The sequence below is a fragment of the Rhinatrema bivittatum genome, chromosome 1 (genome assembly GCF_901001135.1).
Source record: "Rhinatrema bivittatum chromosome 1, aRhiBiv1.1, whole genome shotgun sequence".
Classification (NCBI taxonomy): Eukaryota; Metazoa; Chordata; class Amphibia; order Gymnophiona; family Rhinatrematidae; genus Rhinatrema; species Rhinatrema bivittatum.
The window spans coordinates 567,264,884-567,286,814 of NC_042615.1; the positions used below are offsets into that span (position 1 = coordinate 567,264,884).

Consider the following 21,931-nt stretch of genomic DNA (forward strand, 5'->3'; position numbering starts at 1 on the left):
CATGAATCTGTAGTGTGATAGAGCAAATTAAAGAATTTACACATTTGAGATGACCTGCAATCAACAGAGTTGTGTTAGCTTGCAAATCCAGTGATTTCAAAGAAAGTAAACATGCTAGTGAAATAATGTCCTCCTTCATATTCCTCAAACGAGTGTAGGCAAACCAAATGCTATTGTTTTTAAAAACAGAATTCAATTGTAATACACTTGGATGTTTCCTGACAATTTTTGTAATATTTAGAATCATTGAAGAATGACAAGCCACAAATGAACCTCCTGAGTAGAGAAAGAGATAGATTGTCCTGATAACAGAATATCTTGGTTTGAAAAAAAGAGCCCTCTTATATGCCTTTTTAATACAGACATATAGATAAACCATTGTAGCCAATTTTGCACTTAAAACACTTTGGGGTAGATTTTAAAAGGGTTACGCGCATAGGGGAAGATTTTAAAAAGTTGCGCGAGCGCGTACTTTTGTTCGCGCAGCAGGCGCGAACAAAAGTACACCTGATTTTATAAGATACGCGCGTATCTTATAAAATCTGGGGTCGGCGCGCGCAAGGCTGCGCAAAATCGGCAGCCTGCGGGCGCCGAGCCGCGCAGCCTGACTCCGTTCCCTCCAAGGCCGCTCCGATTTCGGAGCGGCCTCGGAGGGAACTTTCCTTCGCCCTCCCCGCACCTTCCCCTCCCTTCCCCTACCTAACCCACCCCCCGCCCGGCCCTATCTAAACCCCCCCTTACCTTTGTCGGCAAAGTTACGCCTGCTGAAAGCAGGCGTAACTTTGCGCGCGTCGGCCGGGTGCCCCGCTCCGTGGTCCGGTCCCGGGGGCTGTTCCAGAGGCCGCAGCCACACCCCCGGAACGCCCCCAGGCCGAAACCATGCCCACATCGCCGCCCCCGAAACGCCGCGCCCCGCCCCCTAAACAGCGCGTCATCTCGACACGCCCCCCGACACGCCCCCGACAGGAAGCCCCGGAACTTACGCGCGTCCCGGGGCTTTACGCGCGCCGGCGGCCTATGCAAAATAGGCGCACCGGCGCGCAGACCTTTGAAAATCCGCCCCATAAGGTATGCGCGCTGTTTTTTAAAATGTACCCCATAATTTGTTTTTCAGTTCAAGGATATACATGCAGTTTCTATGTATCCTTACAAATTAAGAATAAGGTAAGAAGAAAAGTGTTCCGGTCTGGGGGCTTTGAAAACAAAGTGGTCTTTAAAGACCCATCCATATTTTTTTAAACACTTTGAAATCCAAAAAAGAAGTTGAATCTGTATCATAAGTAGTGAAAATCTCTATATGTTGATTGCAACTATTGATCTACTGATGAAATGACCATAATTCTTGAATGGACCCATCCCATAAGACAAATCATCTTCAATGTACCTCTTCCACAATTTGTTACAAGCACTATAGACAGAGTTTGTGAGCCAGTGATCCTCAAATTCAGACATATATAAATTTGCCAGTGAGGGGACCATCATGGTCCCCTTTGCTGTCCCAGAAATTTGCTGGTAAAATACCCCATCAAAAATGAAGTAATTCCTGATTAAGGTAATAGTTGGTAAACTGATGATGAAACTTGCTGGTGCCTTGACACGTAGACAGGACAAAGGTTGATGCGACGGCATCATAGACGAAGACACTTGGGATGATGCAACGGCATCACAGATGAAGATGCTTGGGATGATGCAACGGCATCACAGACGAAGACACATGGGTTGATGCAACGGCATCACAGACAAAGACACTTGGATTGATGCAACGGCATCATAGATGAAGACACTTGGGATGATGCAACGGCATCACAGATGAAGATGCTTGGGATGATGCAACGGCATCACAGACAAAGACGCTTGGGATGATGCAACGGCATCACAGACAAAGACACTTGGATTGATGCAACGGCATCACAGACGAAGGCACTTGGGTTGATGAAATGGCATCACAGGCGAAGAAAATTGGATTGATGCAACGGCATCACAGACGAAGACACTAGGGTTGGGCAACTGGAAGGAAGGACAATTGCACTGTCTCTCAGGGCACCCTACTCAGCCCACCCGCGGGACTGAGTCGCGGACCAACCTGTCCCACTGCATGCCCTACACAACCCAGAGGCTGGTCACGGACCACGAGGAGAGCGGGACATGCGCAGGGAAAATCCAGGCGAGGAGGAACTCCGATGACAGGACCAATGACATTCGAAGCTCCAACAGCTGGCAGGAACGGAAGCTCAGGAGCACAGCGACAAATCCCTCCTGCAGGCCACTCCACGGCCCAGCAGGTCAAAAGGCTCAGGAGCACAGACGAAGACACAGGGAAGAACATCCGGAAAGGCAGGAACATCAGGAAGTGGAGGGTCTTGGCAGGACATCTGGGCATGGAAGATCAAGACAGGAACAGGATACCTGGACAGGGACCTCAGGCAAGACATCAAGACACGAGATGTGGTACGAAGGCGGACAAGACACGGAGCTCCACGAAGAACAGGAAACCTTACAAGGTTCTGGCAGGCAGGGGCCTCCAGAAGGATGTCACTCCGATGCAAGGCGAAGACGTACTGATTGAGCAGCCCTCTTATAGGGCTGAAGCAGGAAGTCCAAGCTTAGGTGGAGCCAGCACCCTCCCTGTGTCTGGCCCTTTAAATACAGAAGAGAGACGCGTGCCGGCGCCTAAGAAAAGAAGCAGGAACTTGTGCAGGACCGCGGACAATGGCCTGTACCGACGTCTTCATGCAGAAGGCAGGCTGGGCCTGGGAAGCAGGCCTCGATGACGACAGCGGCTCCAGCCGCTGCGGGAGGCCCCGGGGACAGCTCCAGCCACTACCCGAACCCGGGGATGCGGCCCACGCGCCGCGAAGGCAAGATGACGTTGGCGGCAGTCCCGGCCGCAAAGGGGACGGAAGAAGGTCCGCGGCTCCAACCGCAGTGAAGGCAGGACCCAGGGACGGCCTCCAGGCCGCAACAAAGCAGGGAAGTTCACAGCTCCGGCCGCGTAGGCAGGGGCGACAGCGGTGTCCATGCCGCGTCGGGAAATGCATGAGGTGAGTGAGAGTCTGCTCGCGGGGGGACCCGCGGGCAGCGAATCACAACACATTTTGTGGGATGTTCGTATAAACTGATTTAACATCCATGGTTATTAACACCACATTCATACAGTCAAATTCAGTAGAATCAAGAATAATCAAAAAATGGGTCAAATCTTTAATGTATGATGTGATCCCTGGCACAAGAATTTTCAAGAATAAATCAACAAAACAGACAATCTTTCTTGAATAGAGTCATTTGCCAAGATAATTGATCTACCAGGTACAGAATGAAGGTTCTTATGAATTTTTGGTAAACAATAAATGGTGGATATTCTTGGAAACTTGGTGTTCAAAAAATTATGCCCTTGTGTGGACAAAAAAAACCCCATATCCCAGGTTCGCTCAATAATTGAACCAATGACGATCTAAAGCTCTAAAGTAGGGCCTATACTCAAAACTTGACAACAGATGATATCACTGAGATGTCTTAAAACCTCCTGGTTTACTACAACCAAGCTACCTTTATCAGCAGATGTTATTATGATTGTGGTGTCATCTTTCAACCGCTGCAATGCCTGATGTTCAGCATAAGAAAAATTGGGTTTATGCCTGCAAAACCAATTTCTTGAAGGCAGAAATAACAGGATCCAAGGGACCAGGAGGACACTATGTCAAATGATTTTTAACTATAGATGTATTCAGGTTGCTGAGAAAAAAACTATTTCAAAGAAACTGATGAATCTTTCCAAATTGATGCACATCTGAAATGGATCATACAATTCACCAGGCATAAAAGAAAGCCCTTTGGTTAAGACATCTTTTTCTTCTTTGGTCAATATGTGATCCGATAGATTTATGACAGCAGATTCATCATGAAAATCCATGCTGTTAGAAATTGCCGGAGTAGTAGTGGATAAAACTAAATGAATTGCGATTAGCCTCACCACTCATTCCTGGCAAATGAATGCGTCCACATCTTCCACAGTGGATTTGGACTGCGTCCACCATGCCAATTGCTGCATCTCTTTAAAAGGTTTGGGCCTGGATCCAAAAATCAAGTGGTTTGATTTGCACCTAATTCCTGAATGCTTTCTTCATCAGAGGAGTCATCTGAGGATGAGGCAAACATAATGTGTTGCTTAATTGACTTCTCTCTGCTCTGTCTCCATGGATAAATGAAACCGTTTTTATAGTCTGGTTCACCTCTGGCACATCTAGCCAGTCCTGAAAACTCGACTGGCTAAGCATGCCTCCAGGGGAGGGTTGGGTAACACTGGCACATACTACTTTTTGTTCAAACTGATATACAATATTTCTTCAAGGGGCCAGCATTATGTGTTTTTAATGTAATTATTAAAATGTATGTAATCTATGATATAAATTTTATTGCATCTGTACACTAACACTCACCTGAACCCAGAAGGGCAAGATTTCCTGCTAAGGCGGCAAGATGCAAGGCTCTGGAAGTTGTAACCTGTATGAAAAGTTATTACAGCCACAATATTGATAGTGGCATTAGGCTATAATGGTCATTGACCTCAAGGGTTCAGGCTAATAGTCATTCTTGTTCGTTGAGCAAGCAATATTTTACAGCCTTCTTAAGAGACTATTGTGTAATCTCATTATGTGCCTAATATGTAATAAGTACAAACAGATGCTTCATTTAAAGCATTAAATAATTTTTCAAGTTTGTTACAAAAGAACTATAAGAAAACCCTGCTCACTTTTACTTTGATTACACATTTACACTCACTCATCCTCAACCACAACCATGGTAAACACATTCAATGGGAGAAGCCATGATATTCATCCTTATGTGTAACAAAATCAAACAAGCGTGTCTGACAGTGTAGAATGCCCATGTCATCATCTAGCATTCCATTACCATGAGACCTGCATTAAATGAAGGTCATCCCTGAGTGGAAAGGCTCCCCGCCTGAAGTCAAGAGAGTGGGACTGCTAGGTAAGGCAGAGAGGTGTAAGGCTTTGTAAACTGCAATCCATTTGAAATGGAATTGTGCCATAATGGTCACTGCAACCATAATTTAGATAATGCACAGTTTTCACGAATCCAAGGTGATAAATAATACTATACAATAGCTTGGTTATGATGTACAGTCAACATTGCAAATCATTGTACACATGTTCCTCAGACTTGCATGTTAACATAAAAAAAGAGTTCAAAAGCAAATAAAACTTCAAGAGAAGTATACCACTAGAAACTTCCTGATAAAAATATTTATCCAGAAACAAGTCAGGAATGACCAGAAAAGTATCTTTAGTATAATAATCTCATAACATATCTTAAAAGTATAACCTTTGATCTCTTCCATCCTTCATATGTTGTCTTTTCCGTGATTCCCTCTTGTTCATATAGCTGTACCAGCCTGGCCACCTTTTTCTCTACACACACTGCAGAAACCTTTAGCTTTCATGTCAGTTAATCACTAAACAAGGTTTAACACAATGAACAAACCTAAAACTGCTTACTTTTAAAATCCAAGAGTATTGTCTTCAACATTGGGTTTATAATGTAGGATCGATAATAACAGAATATGAAATCCAAAAAGCAGTTCATTAAGAATTGCAATCTCCATGCAGGCAATTTACTCCTCCCCACCCATGAACCCTGCATTCACCCAGTCCACCCCCACAAGCCATCTACTCATCCCAGTTTACTCACACCGCACAACCCACAAAACCCTCATTTACCCCAGTTCACTCCCTCCCTCACCCCCACTTTTCCCAATTCACTCACTTTCCCCTCCTCATGGTTCACTCACTCCCCATGCCCATGAAAACCCTGTTCTGGGCATTCACTTCCCCCTCCAGCAATCCCAAGTACTCTCCCTCCCTGCCCCAACTGTATCCCCTCACTCACTGGCTCCATTAACAGCAAATCAGGAGGAGGAGGGCAGCCTTGCAGCATCTCTGGCATGATTCCCTTCCTCCCCTGCAAGGGCCCGCATCGAACCCCATGGTTCAAAGTGCACCATGATGCTCAGATCCCGACATGGGAAGTGGAAGGGCATGCTAGAGGTGCAACAAGGCAGCCCTCCTCCTCCTCCTGTTTTGCTGTCAACAGGGCCAGTAGATACAGGTGGGGCAGGGAGGGTGTGAAGCAGGGATAGCAAGGGTCAAGGGGAAGGTAGTTTGTGCTATCCACTGACACCAATGTTAGTCTTCTAGTGCAGGTGGAAGATGGGAAATGTGTCATCTACTGCCACCAATGTATCACAGCCTATTCCACTGGGGGCGGGTGAACAGGTACACTAGCTAGGCAGGGATGTGCCTTGGAGAAGTTGGGTAGTCTGGAGCCTCTGTCTTCTGCCTGAAGCAGCCACCGTTGTCTGCAGGTTGAGCCCTTGGGTTCAGGCAGCCTCCAGAACTTTCCAGGTGGAAGCAGGTACCAGGAGGGATCAAAGACCAAGACTGGAGCAAGAGCCAGGACCACAGGAACACAGAGCAAACTCTGGATGCACTATTTTCAGCAGGGGCGGTGGTGGTGATTCAGAGTCCCTGTGGCTCTGCTACAAGAGCCCATGATCTTGAATTCCAAAGACCACAAGTTTGTTTTCCCTCATATATAGTTACTTACTTTTAACACAGGCATGAAACAAAATTTAAAAAATGCCTCATAAAACCCATAAAACACAAAATATTAAAAAAAAGGGGGGGAGGGGAATTGCCCCATCTAATATTCACTGCAGTTTTATCACTGTTTGTGCATTCTTTTTGTAGCAATCCTCTTTGACATGTTTCATGATAATCATTTCATTGAACAATTATCAAAATATGAGATAAAGAAAAAGAAATCTGAGTCATAGAAGCATAAACAAAAACATCCCGAATTGTAAACCATAGTATTACAGTTTACAAACAACAACAAAAAATAGACATCTTTCTATGTTGCCTGGTTATTATTGTGGGGGGGGGGGGTGTTTCAATTTTTAACTGAAAATCCAACCGTTTTCCGAGCCCGTGGCTATCAGCGGGCTCGAGAACCGACCCCGGCAAAATTGAGCGTTGGCTGTCAAACCCGCTGACAGCCGCTGCTCCTGTCAAAAAGGAGGCGATAGGGATGTGCTAGTGTCCCTAGCGCCTCTTTTTACCATGGGCCCTAATTTGCATAGGCCACCCTCCTGAATCGCGTGCCCAGGAGAGTGGCCTGTGCGCGCGCCGGGAGAGCGGGCGCTCGCCGGCTCTCCCGCATATTTTTCTGTATCGGCCTGAAAGTGAATAATTTATATACTATCTATTATTACTCTTGAAATTCAAGGTTTCTAATAAATAGGGTGACCATATAGCACCATGTCAAGGAGGACAAGCCAATCCAGTCCTGGTTTGACCCCACTACATTCATAGAAATGAGGTTCTGATTTCTCTATTGAGTTCCATAAGAAAAGCAGAACTATGTCTCATTGCATGCATTGGGATAAACCTGGAGCTGGTTCAGGTTTTTTTTTTCCCTTGACAAGGAGCTACTTGGTCACTCTACATGCAAAGGTAAATTTTAAAATAACCGGAACTCAATAGAGAAATCAGAACTACATTTCTATGAAGGCAATGGGGTAAAATCAGGACTGGATTGGCTTGTCCCCCTTGACATGGAGCTATATGGTGAACCTATATAAAATGCTCTTGTTTTACAAATTTAATAGTAGGTAATAAAAGTCAAAAAAAACAATTAGCCCAAGCAGTTCTGTCCAAAGTGCTAGGAAAGATCCCAGTTGACAGCCATAGCAGTAGGACCACTCGGAGAATATCAGTTTCTAATTAATATTTTCTCTCTCTTTGGTTCTTCTCCACCCTAGGAAAGGTGAACATACAAAAGCCTATACTTAATCCAGCCCCATGCCCCCACCCCTTATATCTTATCCCCAAGCTGTGCAATAATCCAAACTGTCCCCAAACCTAGCCGGGCTGTTACCTGAAATTCCAACTTCCTACTTCTTTGAAGCCTTGCTGTATAGCAACTGGCCACTAACAACCTGCTGGTACTAACATAGTTGGTGTCTGAGTACTTGTAGCCTGCTCATAGGCAGTGGAATGGGGTGGGTGACCAGGGCCAAGGCTTCACCATTTTACCCCCACAGCATCGGTAACTGGAGCGCTTGGGGGGGGGGGGGGGGGGGAGGAGATTGGTTTGTTTGCCCACACAGCTGAACTAAAAAAGGTGATCCACTGCCCCTGAACCTGCTGTTATAAAATCCACCTATTCCATGCCTGCAGTATAGCAAGATCAAGATTCCTTTATCTACACTTTGTTTTGTCCTTATCACTTCTCCCCTGCCTCTGGTCTTGAGGGAGTGATGGGTGGATTTTGCAATACTGCACCTCCCAACACTGTTCTTATTCCTACCATTGTCATAGAATGATAACAGATAAGAACTATTTGATTCCTGGACCCTCCAGTTTGTTTCTGGCTTTCACTTAACTTCACCAATAATATCTATTTATTTATTTATTTATTTATTTATTTATTTATTTATTTATTTAAAAACTTTTCTATACCGTTGCTAAGTTAAATACCATCGCAACGGTTTACATGTAGGCACATATTTAATGAGGGTAAAAGCGTACAATAGTACATTCTAACAGGTGCCGTCAAAGGTTCGGTCACAATATATCATTAGACATAATCATTTAGCGAGGCAGTTCATGACCAATTGTACCAAGGTATTTACAAGGGTAGTTTTATCACACATAGTATTGTGGTGTAGAGTTCATAGACTAATCTACTATAAAGTCCTAAGTACTGTGTGTCGGTGCCTTTCTGTCTTTTCCTGAATAATTTCTCTCTATTCTCTCGTCTCGTTGTAAAATGCTTGTTTAAACAGTCATGTTTTTAGGTTTTTCTTGAATGCCTTGAGATCACTTTGTAGTCTGATCTCTGGAGGCTTTGTGTTCCAGAGATTTAACATAATTTAATGTTAAGAAGGGTAATATTCAGTAAGGTGGCCAATGGACACATTATCGAGCTAAAAGTTAGTCAGATCACTTGTCCCGGTATTCAGTGAGATACGTGTTCTGCTGCATATCCCTGATTAAAGTTAACCAGCTAACTGTAGCCGGATAACATGAAATCTAATCGGCCAACCTTTGAATATGGCTGGTTAGGTTTGAAGTTATTTGATTAAATTACGCCTTAAAAAAAAATCTTGACTGTAGGCCTCCCAGCCAAATTCCCACCCACCCTCCTCCCTATAAATATTAAAGTTCTCTGCTGGCCAAGCCCCATCATTTTGCCCCAACCCCTCCGATGAAAAATAGTAAAAATGAAAGCGAGACTCAGGGTGCAGGCCTTCCCTTCATCCCTGGTAAATTGTATTTATTTACTTATTTATTTATGGCTTCTCTATACCGATGCTGGAAGGACATCCCATCGGTTTACATGAAACAGGTGGAAAATACATTACAAAAGATGGTAACTGGGGAGAACATAAGATGAAAGCAAAAGGCATAATAACAAGGTGTAAGTGGGAAGGAGCAAAGAGGTATGTAACATTATAACTTTAAGAACATGAAGTTTACAGAGTCAAAAATTATGGACCCAACTCTACCCCTACCTGCCATCACCTCGTGCCCCATTTCTAGTGCTGGGATCGCAGTATGCTGCAATTCCTGGAGCTTGCAGCGATTAGGAGGGGGATATCAGGCTAGGAAGCCCACAGTCAAGATTTTTTTTAACGCATAGTGGTAGCTCTTATACACACATCCCTTGAAGATATCCAGTGAAGGAACTAGTTATACAGTAGCACTAGGCCAGATAACTTTAGTCCTGCTCAGAGAAGAGAAGTTTTGCCTCACAAATCTGCTTCATTTTTTTTGAAGGGGTTAAGGAGAATCGGTAGATGTAGTGTATTTGGGTTTTCAGAAGGCATTTCACAAAGTCCCTCATAAGAGGCTTCTAAGAAAACTAAAATGTCAAGTCCTTTCATGAATTACAAACTGGTTAAAAGACAGGAAACAGAGATTAATTGGTCAATTTTCTCAGTGTAAAAGAGTAAACAGTGGAGTGCCTCAGGGATCTGTACTTGGACCAGTAATTTCAATATATTTATAAACATCTGGAAACGAAATAGATGTGTGAGGTAATCAAATTTGCAGATGATACAAAATTCCATGCTATAATTACACGATGTTAGGTTCCCATATTAGGAGCTACAACCCAGGAAAAAGGTCTAGGCATCATAATGGATAATACTTTGAAATTGTCAGCTCAGTGTGCTGCAATAGTCAAAAAAGCAAATACAATGATAGGAATTGTTAGGCAGGGAATGGGAATAAAACAGAAAATGTGTTAATGCCTCTGGTGAGACAGCACTTTGAATACTGTGTACAATTCTGGTTGCCACATCTCGAAAAAGATATAGTTGCACTAGAGAAGGTACAGAGAAGGGCAACCAAAATGATAAAGGGGACGGAATAGCTCACCTATGAGGAAATGCTAAAGAGGTTAGGGCTATTCAGCTTGGAGAAGAGACGGTTGAGGAATGATATGATAGAAGTCTATAAATTCATGAGAGGTCTAGAATGGGTAAATGCAAATCGATTATTTACTCTTTCGGGTAATAAAAGGACTAGGGGGCACTCCATGAAGTTAGCAAGCAGCAAATTTAAAACTAATCGGAGAAAATTCATTTTCACTTAACGCACAATTAATCTTTGGAATTTGTTGCCAGAGGATGTGGTTAGGGCAGCTAGTTGTAGCTGGGTTTAAAAACATTTTGAATAAGTTATTGGAGGAGAAGTCCAATAACTGCTATTACTGGCATTAGAAGCTTGGGATCTACTTAATGGTTTGGGTACTTGTCAGATATTTTTAACCTGAATTGGCCACTGTTGGAAACAGGATGCTGGGCTTGATGGATACTCGGTCTGGTCTAGTATGGTAAATTCGTATGTTCTTATGAAGGCTAACTGAAACCTACATTCACCATTTTGCTATAAATATAGCAAGAATAGCACCCATGATTTAAAAAAATGGGTGTGGTTAAGGTAATGAGAGAGAGAGAGAAAGGGACTCTATAGAGGCTCAGGTAACAGTTAACTATTTATACCACTGTAAGAGGGGACACTATTAACCTGGGGTGAGGTTTGTGGGGGTGGGTTCTGGGGGGCAAGCTTATATCCATAGTCATAAGTACGAATAGCACAGTTACCATCAGTGAAGATTTCATGTGATTTGGAGTGATGAAACGTGAAAGAAGAGTAGATTTGTACCATTTACTCTCTACCTAGCGCGATGCACTTTCTGTGGTAACGCCCTAACACGATTTGATGGATGACCCTGTTAGCTGGTTATAGTTAAACCTCAGCTAAGTTATCCAGTTAACAACCCTGCTCTGGAACACCACAGAATGCCTCCTTTTTATCCCGCTAACATTTAGCAGGATAAGTGATTCAATATTCAAAAGAATGCCATCTCCACTGGGAGTCCAACTTTTTCAGCTTGTACGCATCTTGTTCATAATAGTTTCTGATTATTATTTTCATAACTGTGTTTGGAGTTAGGAATATCCAAATGCTGGTTGCTTACATGTCCCTAGATCTAGGGTTAACATTTTTTTTTTTTGCCTGACAGAGCACTAATATAAGAATTCAGGATAAAAACTGCACAGGCACTCAGAGACTTTGTTTTCTCTTCTATTTCATACCCCTCTCAGGAATGAGGAGGACAAAGATTACCTTGCCGAAGAATCACAGAAAAAAAAGAGGAATAGATAGTTCTAGAGTGTTTATTTATAGAGCACTAACTTCATTAACTAAAGGCATTTACTTTTTCTGATTTGTGTGTAAGAATCAATTGTTTAAATAGAAGTGTCATGCGTTTACACTTTTTCAGCAAGCTTTATTTCTTCCTGTGGAAAAAAACAATTGCTTCCAGCAGCATTATTTATTGAACTTCCATGTGGTGGCACCAAGTGGGAAACCCATATTGTTGATGTGCTTTCAACTGTGGTAACAGACAATGTGGGTTTCCCAGCTGGTCTTTCAATTGTATTACTCTGTGCAGTAATGCGAGCCAGCTAAGATCAAGTTTCTGTTCCTCAGAGGAAGGTTGAGGTGTTATTGCATTCCTGTCCCATTCTTTTTTGTCATTGTTCCTATAAAAGCAGTGCTTCAGCATTCTTCCATTGTGAATGTTCAATGTTATATTTATTGGCATAAAAGCAAAGATTCATTAAAAATAACATGTTGCAAAAGAATGGACACTGGATTTCAAACAGTGTTGTTTCAGTTACTTTATACAGTAACTTATCCGTTTACAACTCTGACAACTTGGAAAACATACGCTACTGAAAACAACCTACAATTTTACTTGTGTACTCACAGCCATCCCTAGATCATTTTGCATTGATTTGATAAAGGGAATTTGTCAAAAATGGGTCACAAATTTAATTTTTAGTTGCTTTACTGACCTTTGTTTCTCTGTGTCAAAGGGGATTTACAATTGTGTTTACTAATTAAGCTTTGATGTCGGTGAAAACACTAGCAATGAATTACATGGGTTTCTGACAAATAATAATTATGCTCTAGTGATTTTCCAATTGTGCAATGCTGCACTTTTATTTGGCTTTCAAATTAATTACTCACCTTTCCAAATTGGAAGGCAAAGTGGTTATTACCCAGTCAGGTACAGTAGCAGGTCCCTGCCCCAGAAGACTTAAAAATCTAAGAGGTCTATTATTAAGCCTGGAGGTGGAAAATGCTGTGGGGTATACTAAGCTGTAGTATTAGTACCAGAGCATAGCAAATCCTATGGTATTTCCTCTGGCAGAAAATACTGGGGGGGGGACGGGAACTACCGCAGGTTATTTGCCCCACAAATTCTGCATGATGGTGACCCCACAGCCCGGGGCCGCCATGTTTTTAAAGGGCTCAAGTGGCCCGAGCCTCCCCGACAGTGTCAAAAAAAAACCAGGGGTCCGTGAGACCTCTCATTCCACACTCCACCACCTTTATAGGCAGCCAAAATGTAAGAAAGATTTTAATAAAGTCTTTAAATGCATGGTACAGGCCCCCCTCACGCTCCTTCCCTTTGTCAAAACTCACCCTCTTGGCCTCTGGATCCCCACCACCACCACCACCACCAAACTCTAGTGGCCTAGTGGAGCCCTAGGTGCTCCCTGGACTCTGGGCCCTGCTCTGTCCCTAACAAATGATGCTGGCCTGCCTGCCTTATTACCTCTGCCACTATCACATCACGGGGCAAAAGACGATAACCGACCAGCTGGCACCATTTTTGTTTTTCAGGGAATGCTCAAGGCAAGGAGCCTAGGGGATGCTCGGGGCCCCACTAGGGCCACCAGGGTTCAACAAACATGACTGGGGTTAGGGTGTGGAGGGAGGATGTAGGGTGGTGGACGATATCCAGAGGCCTGGGTGTCAAAGGGTTGGGGTTTGGAAAGAAGGGGCCTATGCCGTGCATTTAAAGACTTTGTTTTATGTGTTTATTTATGTGTTTATTTATTTATTTATGTATTTATGTATTTATTTATGTATTTATTTATTTATTTATTTATGTATTTATTTATGTATTTGCATCGGGGGCTGCCTCTAAAAGCAGTGTGGGGAGGAACAGGGGAATCTCACAACACCCTGGGGGGGGGGGGGAGGTTAACACTTTGGGAAGGGCTTTGGGCCACTTGGGCCCCTTTAACTCACTGGGCCAGGGGCATTGGGGGATATACGTAAGTATCTCAGTGCTAATGGGGACCAGAACTGTAGCTGCTAACTTTCATGAAAGTAACGTGGCTTGTGATTTTCCAGGCAAGTCATGTTATTATATTACCATGAAGGTCCCTGGTCATGAGCTGCTTTGCATGCTTATTTTGGCGTTAATTGGGGAAAACAACATGCAGTATTTAAATCTGACAAGGCGTTTACCACGTTAGGTGACACAGCTTGGCAAATGACCTCCTAAGTTTGCACCTGAAGCAGTGCAAAGTGATGTTGCTTGCCCAAGGTCAGAAGGAGCATCAGTGAGGGAAAACTGGGACTCAGAGTCTGGCTTCCTTGGGTCTCAGCCAGTTTTCTCTACATGGCCATGTTGAACTGAAATTCCAGCATTCCTGTGATCTATATGGAAGGGGTGCTACGTTTAATTTCCCCTGGCTAATCCTAGGAAGAACTTTGGCACTTTTTAGATCAACCCCAAGGTTTTTCTCTCGTCCAGGGTGCTGGGCGTCCGTTTTCATTACTGGCAGAAGGCCGGTTATGAAAACCGATGCCAAGTTTACCGGCGTCGGTCTTCATAACCGGCAGCCGCCGCGGGATCGCGTTAGCAAGGAGGCACTAAGGTCGCACAAGCGTCCCTAGCACCTCCTTGCTAGCGCGACCCCCTATTTTGCATATAAGTCAGCGCCCGTTTTCCGCAAAATTTATTGCATCGGCCCCTAAGCATGAGCAGAGTGTGGTTGTAGTTGTGGTTTTTGGAAGGAAAGGAGTGGTGATTTTTTGCCCTCATGGACCAAGAGCTACCTTTTCCTTGAGAGAGGAGAAGGGAAAAGAGAGATTTTGGACCTTTTTGAGAGACTTGTTTTTTCCTTGACCTGCTCCCAGCTCAGGAAGGAAGTTAACCCTTGCCTGAAGGGAATAGGAGGGTGCTGCTTTGCCCAGTGATCACATTACGTGAGGACAGCTGAGACAGCTCAGAGTGAATATAGCTAAAGGGTCAATTTTGAGTTGTGAGAGAATGAGTAAGAGTTCCCACTCCCAAGAGCCTAGGGCCCTGGAGGCTTGTCCTCCTCATTGGTGGAACACCGGCACCCCAGTGGTCACCAGGTTTGTTGCATGAAGGGAAGAATTAGAAATCTGAGGATATAAAATTAGCCCTGGGACTGTGAGTGACCCCAGTATGCTGGACAATAGCTGAAAAGGGGGTAACATTCATCAGTACAGTAACGGCATTGGTGATCCACATGCTAACCAGTCCTGTAACTTTGCATAAGGTAAACATAGGCAGTGGTAGGACTCAGGAGGAGGGATCTGGGTGACAGTAGGTCTAGCACACCTCCTTAAACTCTCTGAGATCTTCCCTCCCTCCTCCTGCAGAAAAGACCCCCCGTATAAACATCCCTACCCCTGGCAATTCAACCCACTGACTGACCTCTCCCCTCCAAGTACCCCCAATCTGAACTCCCACTTACCTCACTTCTGACAGGTCGCTGTCCCCTTTGAAAATGAAGGCCTTCAGGCCCTCACACTCTGACCTGCATGTGTGCACAAATCAAAAACTGCATAGCTTAGTACATACACCCTGTAGTGGAGGTTTATTTGCCACTGGACTGTAATTACAGAATTATTCATCCAGTTTGAGACCTTTTATGCTGATATTTTTAACTTGGTTGTAAGGTTAAAAAATATTTCCATTTAAGAAATGAAACTTCAAATTCCCAGGAAACCAGATGCACTCTTGTTTCCCCATTGTTAACTTTTCAGGCTTTTATGTTTACTGAGTCCTTCTTCGCAAGAAGTATTGATTCAACTAAATCAGGATTCATTAAGCCAAATCAAAGCTGGAGTGGTGTATCAATGGACATGAAACAAATTTGTGACTAAGGCCATGGACTGTGTTATTGAAGTGCTACAGACTGTGGCTGGCACATCTTTCAGAAATAGAAAGACAAATTCTTTTGCTTTTGGGTTTAATTATAAGGATGGTGACTTTAAAACAAGCGCACGGGCACCCATATATACGCACATGGGTGCACGAGCGAAAGTACACAGGAATTTTAAATCATGCACGCATGATTCAAAATACACCTGACACATGTATGTGTGCTCCTAATTTTAAGCATTTCCTCGAGAAAACATAAATTGTGTATCTTCCTTAAGAATTTGTTGGCTTTAATGTGCACAGGGAAATTCATTTTAAAACAGACTTATGTGAAGGACAGTCCCAGTTTTATCCACAAGTCGCTAATCCACCAGTTTGCCCAGTCCATCTCAAGGTCATCCTGACACCTCTGTTCTTCAGCCTGCACTCCCCCCAGTTGACCCAGACCCCTCACCCAGTCAATTTAGGCCTAAACGGAGATGTATGAAGATTTCACCTCATCAGGAGAAGAAGTAAACATATGCGACTAACAGCCCATTCTGCACAGCCAGATTTAAAATACGGAGTTAAGTGTGTAACTGTTGGCCCTTCCCCTGAATGCCCAGGCCCCTCGCCAGCTTGTACCTTATAGCGCTTTTAAAATTTGTGCCTAAATCTTCTCTGGCTCATACATGAACTTTGTGGTTCTATCTGTAGGAAGAATCGTGTGTGTCTGAGCATGTATGTGTGAGAGGGATCATGTGTGTGTCAGCATGCATGTGGTGTGTGAGAGAGAGGCTGTGTGTGTGTGTGTGTGTGTATGTATGTAAGAGGGAGCATGCATGTATGTGAAAGGGAGTGTGTGCATGAGACAGAACATATGTTTCTATGTTTGTGTGTGTGTATGTATAGATATCTATATCTATGAGAGAGGGAAGAGAAAGCTTGTACATCCCTCTCCCACTAATCGACAATCCCAGGGTGACTGGAAATAAAACATTCCCAGGTATGAAGAGCATGATTCTTTATCCTAATTAGTTATTAGTTTTAATTTTTGGATATTATTTGATGTGTCTGATGTTTTGAAATATTTTATTAGTATTTGAGCAATTTAAAACAAATTTTATATGAGTTTTTAATGATTGGATTGTCCATTCACCAGCTGTTTTGAAAAATTATTTTTATTAGTATGTTTGTACTATTATGATTTATGTATTTTTCTTGATTTTATTGTTTAATGGCTGAGGATTGGTGATGGTTCTGGTTTTCCATTGTTGTACTGCATACAGAGTCTGACTTGTGGTTTCCAGTTCAGTTTTTGCCTACATGTTTCTATTTATACTTCATGGTTTCTATTTTCTGTATTTGGTGAGGTTCTGCATGTGTGATCAAGGAGAGGAATTCTGCTAGCATTTAGGGATCTATAGCAGAATGGTTTGTTCTGTTTTCCTAATAGGAGATGTGCTGATGTTTTCGGGCCTAGTGTAATATATGCAATGCTGCCTTCTCATTGATAGGGTTCTTACTTTTTAAGTGCTGGCAGTTAATGCTGTTTTGCTATGGGAGGTTTATTATATTTTAATCGTAATTTACTCATAGCTTTCTGACAGTCAAGCTTACATCCAACACGTGTTACAGACGTCCGAATGCCATATGGGTACTACTACGTGTCTTTTTTTGTAGGGTTTTCTGGTTGGCACCACAGTAGTGCATGTACATATAATATACATGTTGTGCTTTTTTTTTTTATCTCAGAAGACTGTAATTTGAATATTCTTTTTCATGTAAAATCTGTTATGAATGCATATTTTTAACTGTGTGTGTGGAAAATGTGGTTCTAGGGTGCAAAGGTATATAACTTTCGCCTAGGGTACTTAATACTCTTGTACTGGTCATGGGTTCCAGGGGAGGGGGTGAAGATCCGGAGGTGGAGGGTGACAGTTTTTAAAGTTTAGGTTGCTGGAAGGAGCTGGACTGTTTTTGGTGGGTCCAAGACAGAGACTAAATGAAAATGTGTTGGGGGGGGGGGGGAGGGCCAGCACAATAATCGTTTGCACAGGGGAGCAAAAAGGCTAGCGCCAGTCCTGCTCGCATGCTTTTGACTGGAAATTGGCTGTGGATGCGATGCACCACACGGTCGTTTGGCACCTGCTTTTCCTGTGGGTAGAGTTTCGCTGAAAAAGTTGGCACAGAGATTTGGAAATGCAATCCGCATGCGAACCTTTCCTCTTTCAACCTAAACACATGCGCCCCCCCCCCCCCCCCCCGACCGTGCTTCCTCTCAATGCGGCTACAAGTATATGAGTCGTGGAAGAACGAGCAAACTCTTAGCTGCGTTAAGAAAGGGGCGATTGCCAGTCGGCCTATTCCCATGAGTAAAATGCTTTTTTACCCTCATAAATCATTTTTCGAAATTTTCCTCACGAGGTTTAAATCCAGAAACGAGTGATGTCAGAAGGGAGAGCCGTATTCCATGTAAGGCACTTTTCAGGAAATGGTGAAGTGCAGAATATCTTTATATGTCTGGCTGCCCGTGAGAAACCTCAGGAATCAGAATCCAGTCAAAATACGTATGTTTCTCTTCATCAATCACTCATATCTCAAAAGGCAGACACGCGTGTTTGAATCAAAGCCTCGGATGCACAGGGCACTTAGAATAGTCCTTTATTTCAAAATGCTTTTTTTTTTTTTTTTTCATTTGTTTGATATTTCTTTCCTTTTTCCCCAGACATTCCTGGAGTACTCGGACACGGGAGCCAAATTTGTGTTTGGTGAGAAATATACGGATCACTTCTTTGCCTTCAAGGTAAGTAAGGGCCCAGATGTCACCTTGCAAGCTGTAGTTTCCTTGCTTAGCCGCTTATACTGGGGGGTCTTCATTTCCTATCCCTATAGGATGCTCTCAAAGAAAGGAACCAGGCAGGAAAATGGTTTTTTTTCAGTCATTAAAAACAACTTTGACATGGGTATGCAACTAAGGGGTTTTTAATGCTGAAAAAGCAGACAGTAAAATGGGAGTAAAAAGGCTGTGGCAAGATTAATACGCCTCCATGCAAATCGCAGGGTAATAAGCTTATTAGCTATTGCCCTGCAATTCAAGGAGCTGCACTAAAGGACAGACAGCATAATGGGGATGGGTTTTAAGAGGGAATGTAACTCCTGGGTCAGAGCAGGAGTTAAACTTCCCACAGGCTGAGCAGAGCCCTCTCCCTGACCACTGGAGCCCCTCCTAACAAATTTTGGCCAGAGAGGCGCTGAGCCTACATCCCTTCCCACCAGCTATTCGAACGTTTTGGACTGCTGAGGGGGGCTGTACGCAAAGCCCCTTCCAACCAAGTTAACAGTAGTGGCCAGGGTTTCTAAAGTTCCTCCAGACATCCAGAATCCAGCCTGATGAGGAGGAGAAGAGCCCAGCCCCCTCCCATCGGGCAGCCCAGTGCAGCTCTAACCTGTACCAGAATTAATATTAATTTATTCAATTCCCTGCTGGCCACTGAGGGGTCTTTTCACTGACAGCTGACAGTGAAAGGATCAGTCCCCATTAGAAACTTGAGATTGTGTGGTATTTTTCCCCACATTAATTTAGCGCCTTGAAAAATATCAAACAGTTCCCTAAGTTGTGGTTCCAAGTAGCACAGCTTAATACACTCTTCAGTATCTTCCTCCTCCAGGGTAAAATACCATGAGTTAGTAAATGATCCCCTTAGTTAATACTGTGCTTTAAAGAGGGCTTGGTGGAGTCAGTGGCGTACTTAAAGTATTTGGCACCTAGGGTGGATACTTCCTTAGGCACCCCCCAGATTCACTTCTCTGTCCCTCTCTCCCCCTGCTCATTTCTCCAGCCCTCCCCACCCAGTGATCTCCGATTCCCCTGTCCCTCACACAGGCTCGCTCTCTCTCTCTCTCTCTCTCTCTCTCTCTCTCTCGCACATACTTTCACACATCCCTGCACACAGGCTCCCTCCATTTCTCTCTCTCATACATACACACCCCTTCACACAGCTCCCTCTCACACACAAAATGTACCCTCACTCCCATACACACACACACACACACACATAGACATGCTCTCACACACACATAGACACAAACACACTCTCTCTCTGACTTCCTACTCGCTCCCCATCAGAAGCACAGCAGCAGTTTCCACCTTTGGCCCCCACGACAGACGGGGACTCTTCATTTTTCTTGAGGCGGCATGGGAGCTGATGCAGCTCTACTTCCTGCATCTGCGGTGGGGAGGGTGGGGGAGCAGCGCTGTTGCTCTACCTCCTTGTTAGGATTCGTGGGTTTCGTGGACCCTTGGCCCGAGGTAAGGGTTGATACCACCTGCGGGGAGGAGCCTCCACAGGTCCTCACCGTCGGGAAGCGAGGTCAGCTGCAGCAGGAGATACAGTGCTAGTGGTAGAGAAGTATGATGTCTTGCGTCACAGCCACGTGACCGCAGGAGCTGTAAAGGGAGTACTGTGAAATGTCCCATGGAGCGGGGTAAAAGACACAGTTCGGAGGGAATCACAGTACTCAGGCGGGTTGGAGATGCAGGTACCAGAGCAGGAGCCTCTGACAGAGGCACGCTAGGCAGGCCCTGAGGAGCGGGGAGCACGAGACAGGAACTACTGGAGGATTGCAGTGGAGACTGTCCCGAGGGGTGGGACAGCGCAGAAAGTGAGGCTGTGGTGTGATGATGTAGGCTGACCCGAAGAGCGGGGAAGCAACGAGTCGAATCTCCGAAGTAGTGATGTATGCCACCCTGAGGAGCGGGGCTGCGCACGATGGAATCTCTGGTTAGAGAGCGAAGGCATTGCCCCGAAGAGCGAGGAGGTGCTGAGTACAGGCACTGGTGTAGACGTAGGCACTGCCGCAAGGAGTGGGAAGCGCAGGGTAAAGTCACTGTTGTAGAACGTAGGCACTGCCCCGAGGAGCGAAGGAGCGCAGAGTTCAGTCTCCAAGTAGTAAAGTAGTTCGGCTGACCCTAAGGAGCAGTGAAGCCCGCAGACAAGATCTCCAACTGGAGCACGAGCAGTGCCTCGAGGAGTGGGTACCCCAGCCAGAGTCCAAAGCCGCAGATAAATACGGTACAGGAACCACGGGTCTGAGGAGACAGGAGCACGGACCAGGCGAAGGAACTCATTGCCAAGTCAACTAGCAAGGGGCAAGGGAGGTGTTAAGAATCCCAACCTTGTGATGTCATCAGTCGGGGACGCCCTGAGATTCGTGCCATTGGGTCTTTAAAGGGAGGCCCGGTGGCGCGCGTGCGCGCCTAGGAAGGCCCAGAGTTGGCGTGGGTGGTGGCGGCATCCCAGCCACCATGCGGAGCATTGAGAACCCAGAGGTTTGGGGCGGTAGCGGCTAGCCCGAGCCGCGAGTTGACCTGGAGAGGAGAGCAGGGCAGCACATGACGTGAGTTGAATCGGTCACAGCCGTCTGCGACCAATGGTCATAACACTCTTGCTTCGGGCCGCGACTGCATGACCTTTCCTTCTTCCCGTCCGCGTGGACCCACCACTTCCTCTCCCAGGGAAGAAGAAAAGACTATGCAGTTGCTGGCTCCAGACCTGTGGCGCTCTAGGCAGCCACCCAGGGCTTCCAATGCTTGCAGCCCAGAGGCCTCTCTCTTCTTCTAGCGCAAGCGGGATGGGCTCCACTCGCGGCCGCTGATCTCCCAGCTATCACCCGGGGCAGACTGCACCCTCGCACCCCTCCTTAATATGCCACTGGATGAAGTTAATGCAGTGCCCTACCACAGTATATCTGCAGTTTGCACACATTCAGGCCAATGCAATATGGACGTGCGAAAAACGGACACTCCTGATTGAACGCCTGCTGTCCTAACGCATGCCCATCCACCTCTCCCGGGCGTGCGATGCAGTATGCTAATGAGCTGCTGTGTTAAAAAAGAGGCGCTAAGGGAAAATTATGCATCCCTAGCGTCTCCTCGGCATTGGGCGCCCAGGAGAAGTGGCTGGAAAATGAACACTCGATTTTATGACCAGGGGTTACAAAAATGGATGCTTGTAAATTGAGCGTCCGTTTTCCGAACTTGACCACTGTCAAGACTTTTTTTTTTCCCATGTTGCTATTTTCTGTGGTTCCTCCATCTTACTATTGTGATGATATTAAGTCAGAGGAATCACAGAAAAGCAGTATATTTTCTGTTTTTCTGTTCAACTTTTAAAGCTCCTCAAGACTTAACGCCAGCTCTGGGCGTTAAAATGTGCGCATCGGGCACATGGTTATTTTTTTCATTGGGGGTAGTAGCTAATAGCCTCATCAACATGGCATTTACATGTGATGAGCGCTATTAGCTACGCACCGGTATGGGCGCGCATTTTGGGTGTGCTGATCCCCTTACTGCATCAGG

General features: G+C 44.9%; 1 protein-coding gene across 1 annotated transcript in view; it reads left to right on the forward strand.

Annotated features, from left to right (window-relative positions):
* Window positions 1-21,931, forward strand: part of SLC28A3 (solute carrier family 28 member 3) — a 161,946-nt gene that overhangs the window by 94,317 nt on the left and 45,698 nt on the right. Inside the window, exon 8 of the mRNA XM_029617345.1 lies at window positions 18,299-18,376. Within this exon, the coding sequence (XP_029473205.1) occupies window positions 18,299-18,376 (78 nt within the window). The remainder of the gene's footprint in view (window positions 1-18,298; window positions 18,377-21,931) is intronic.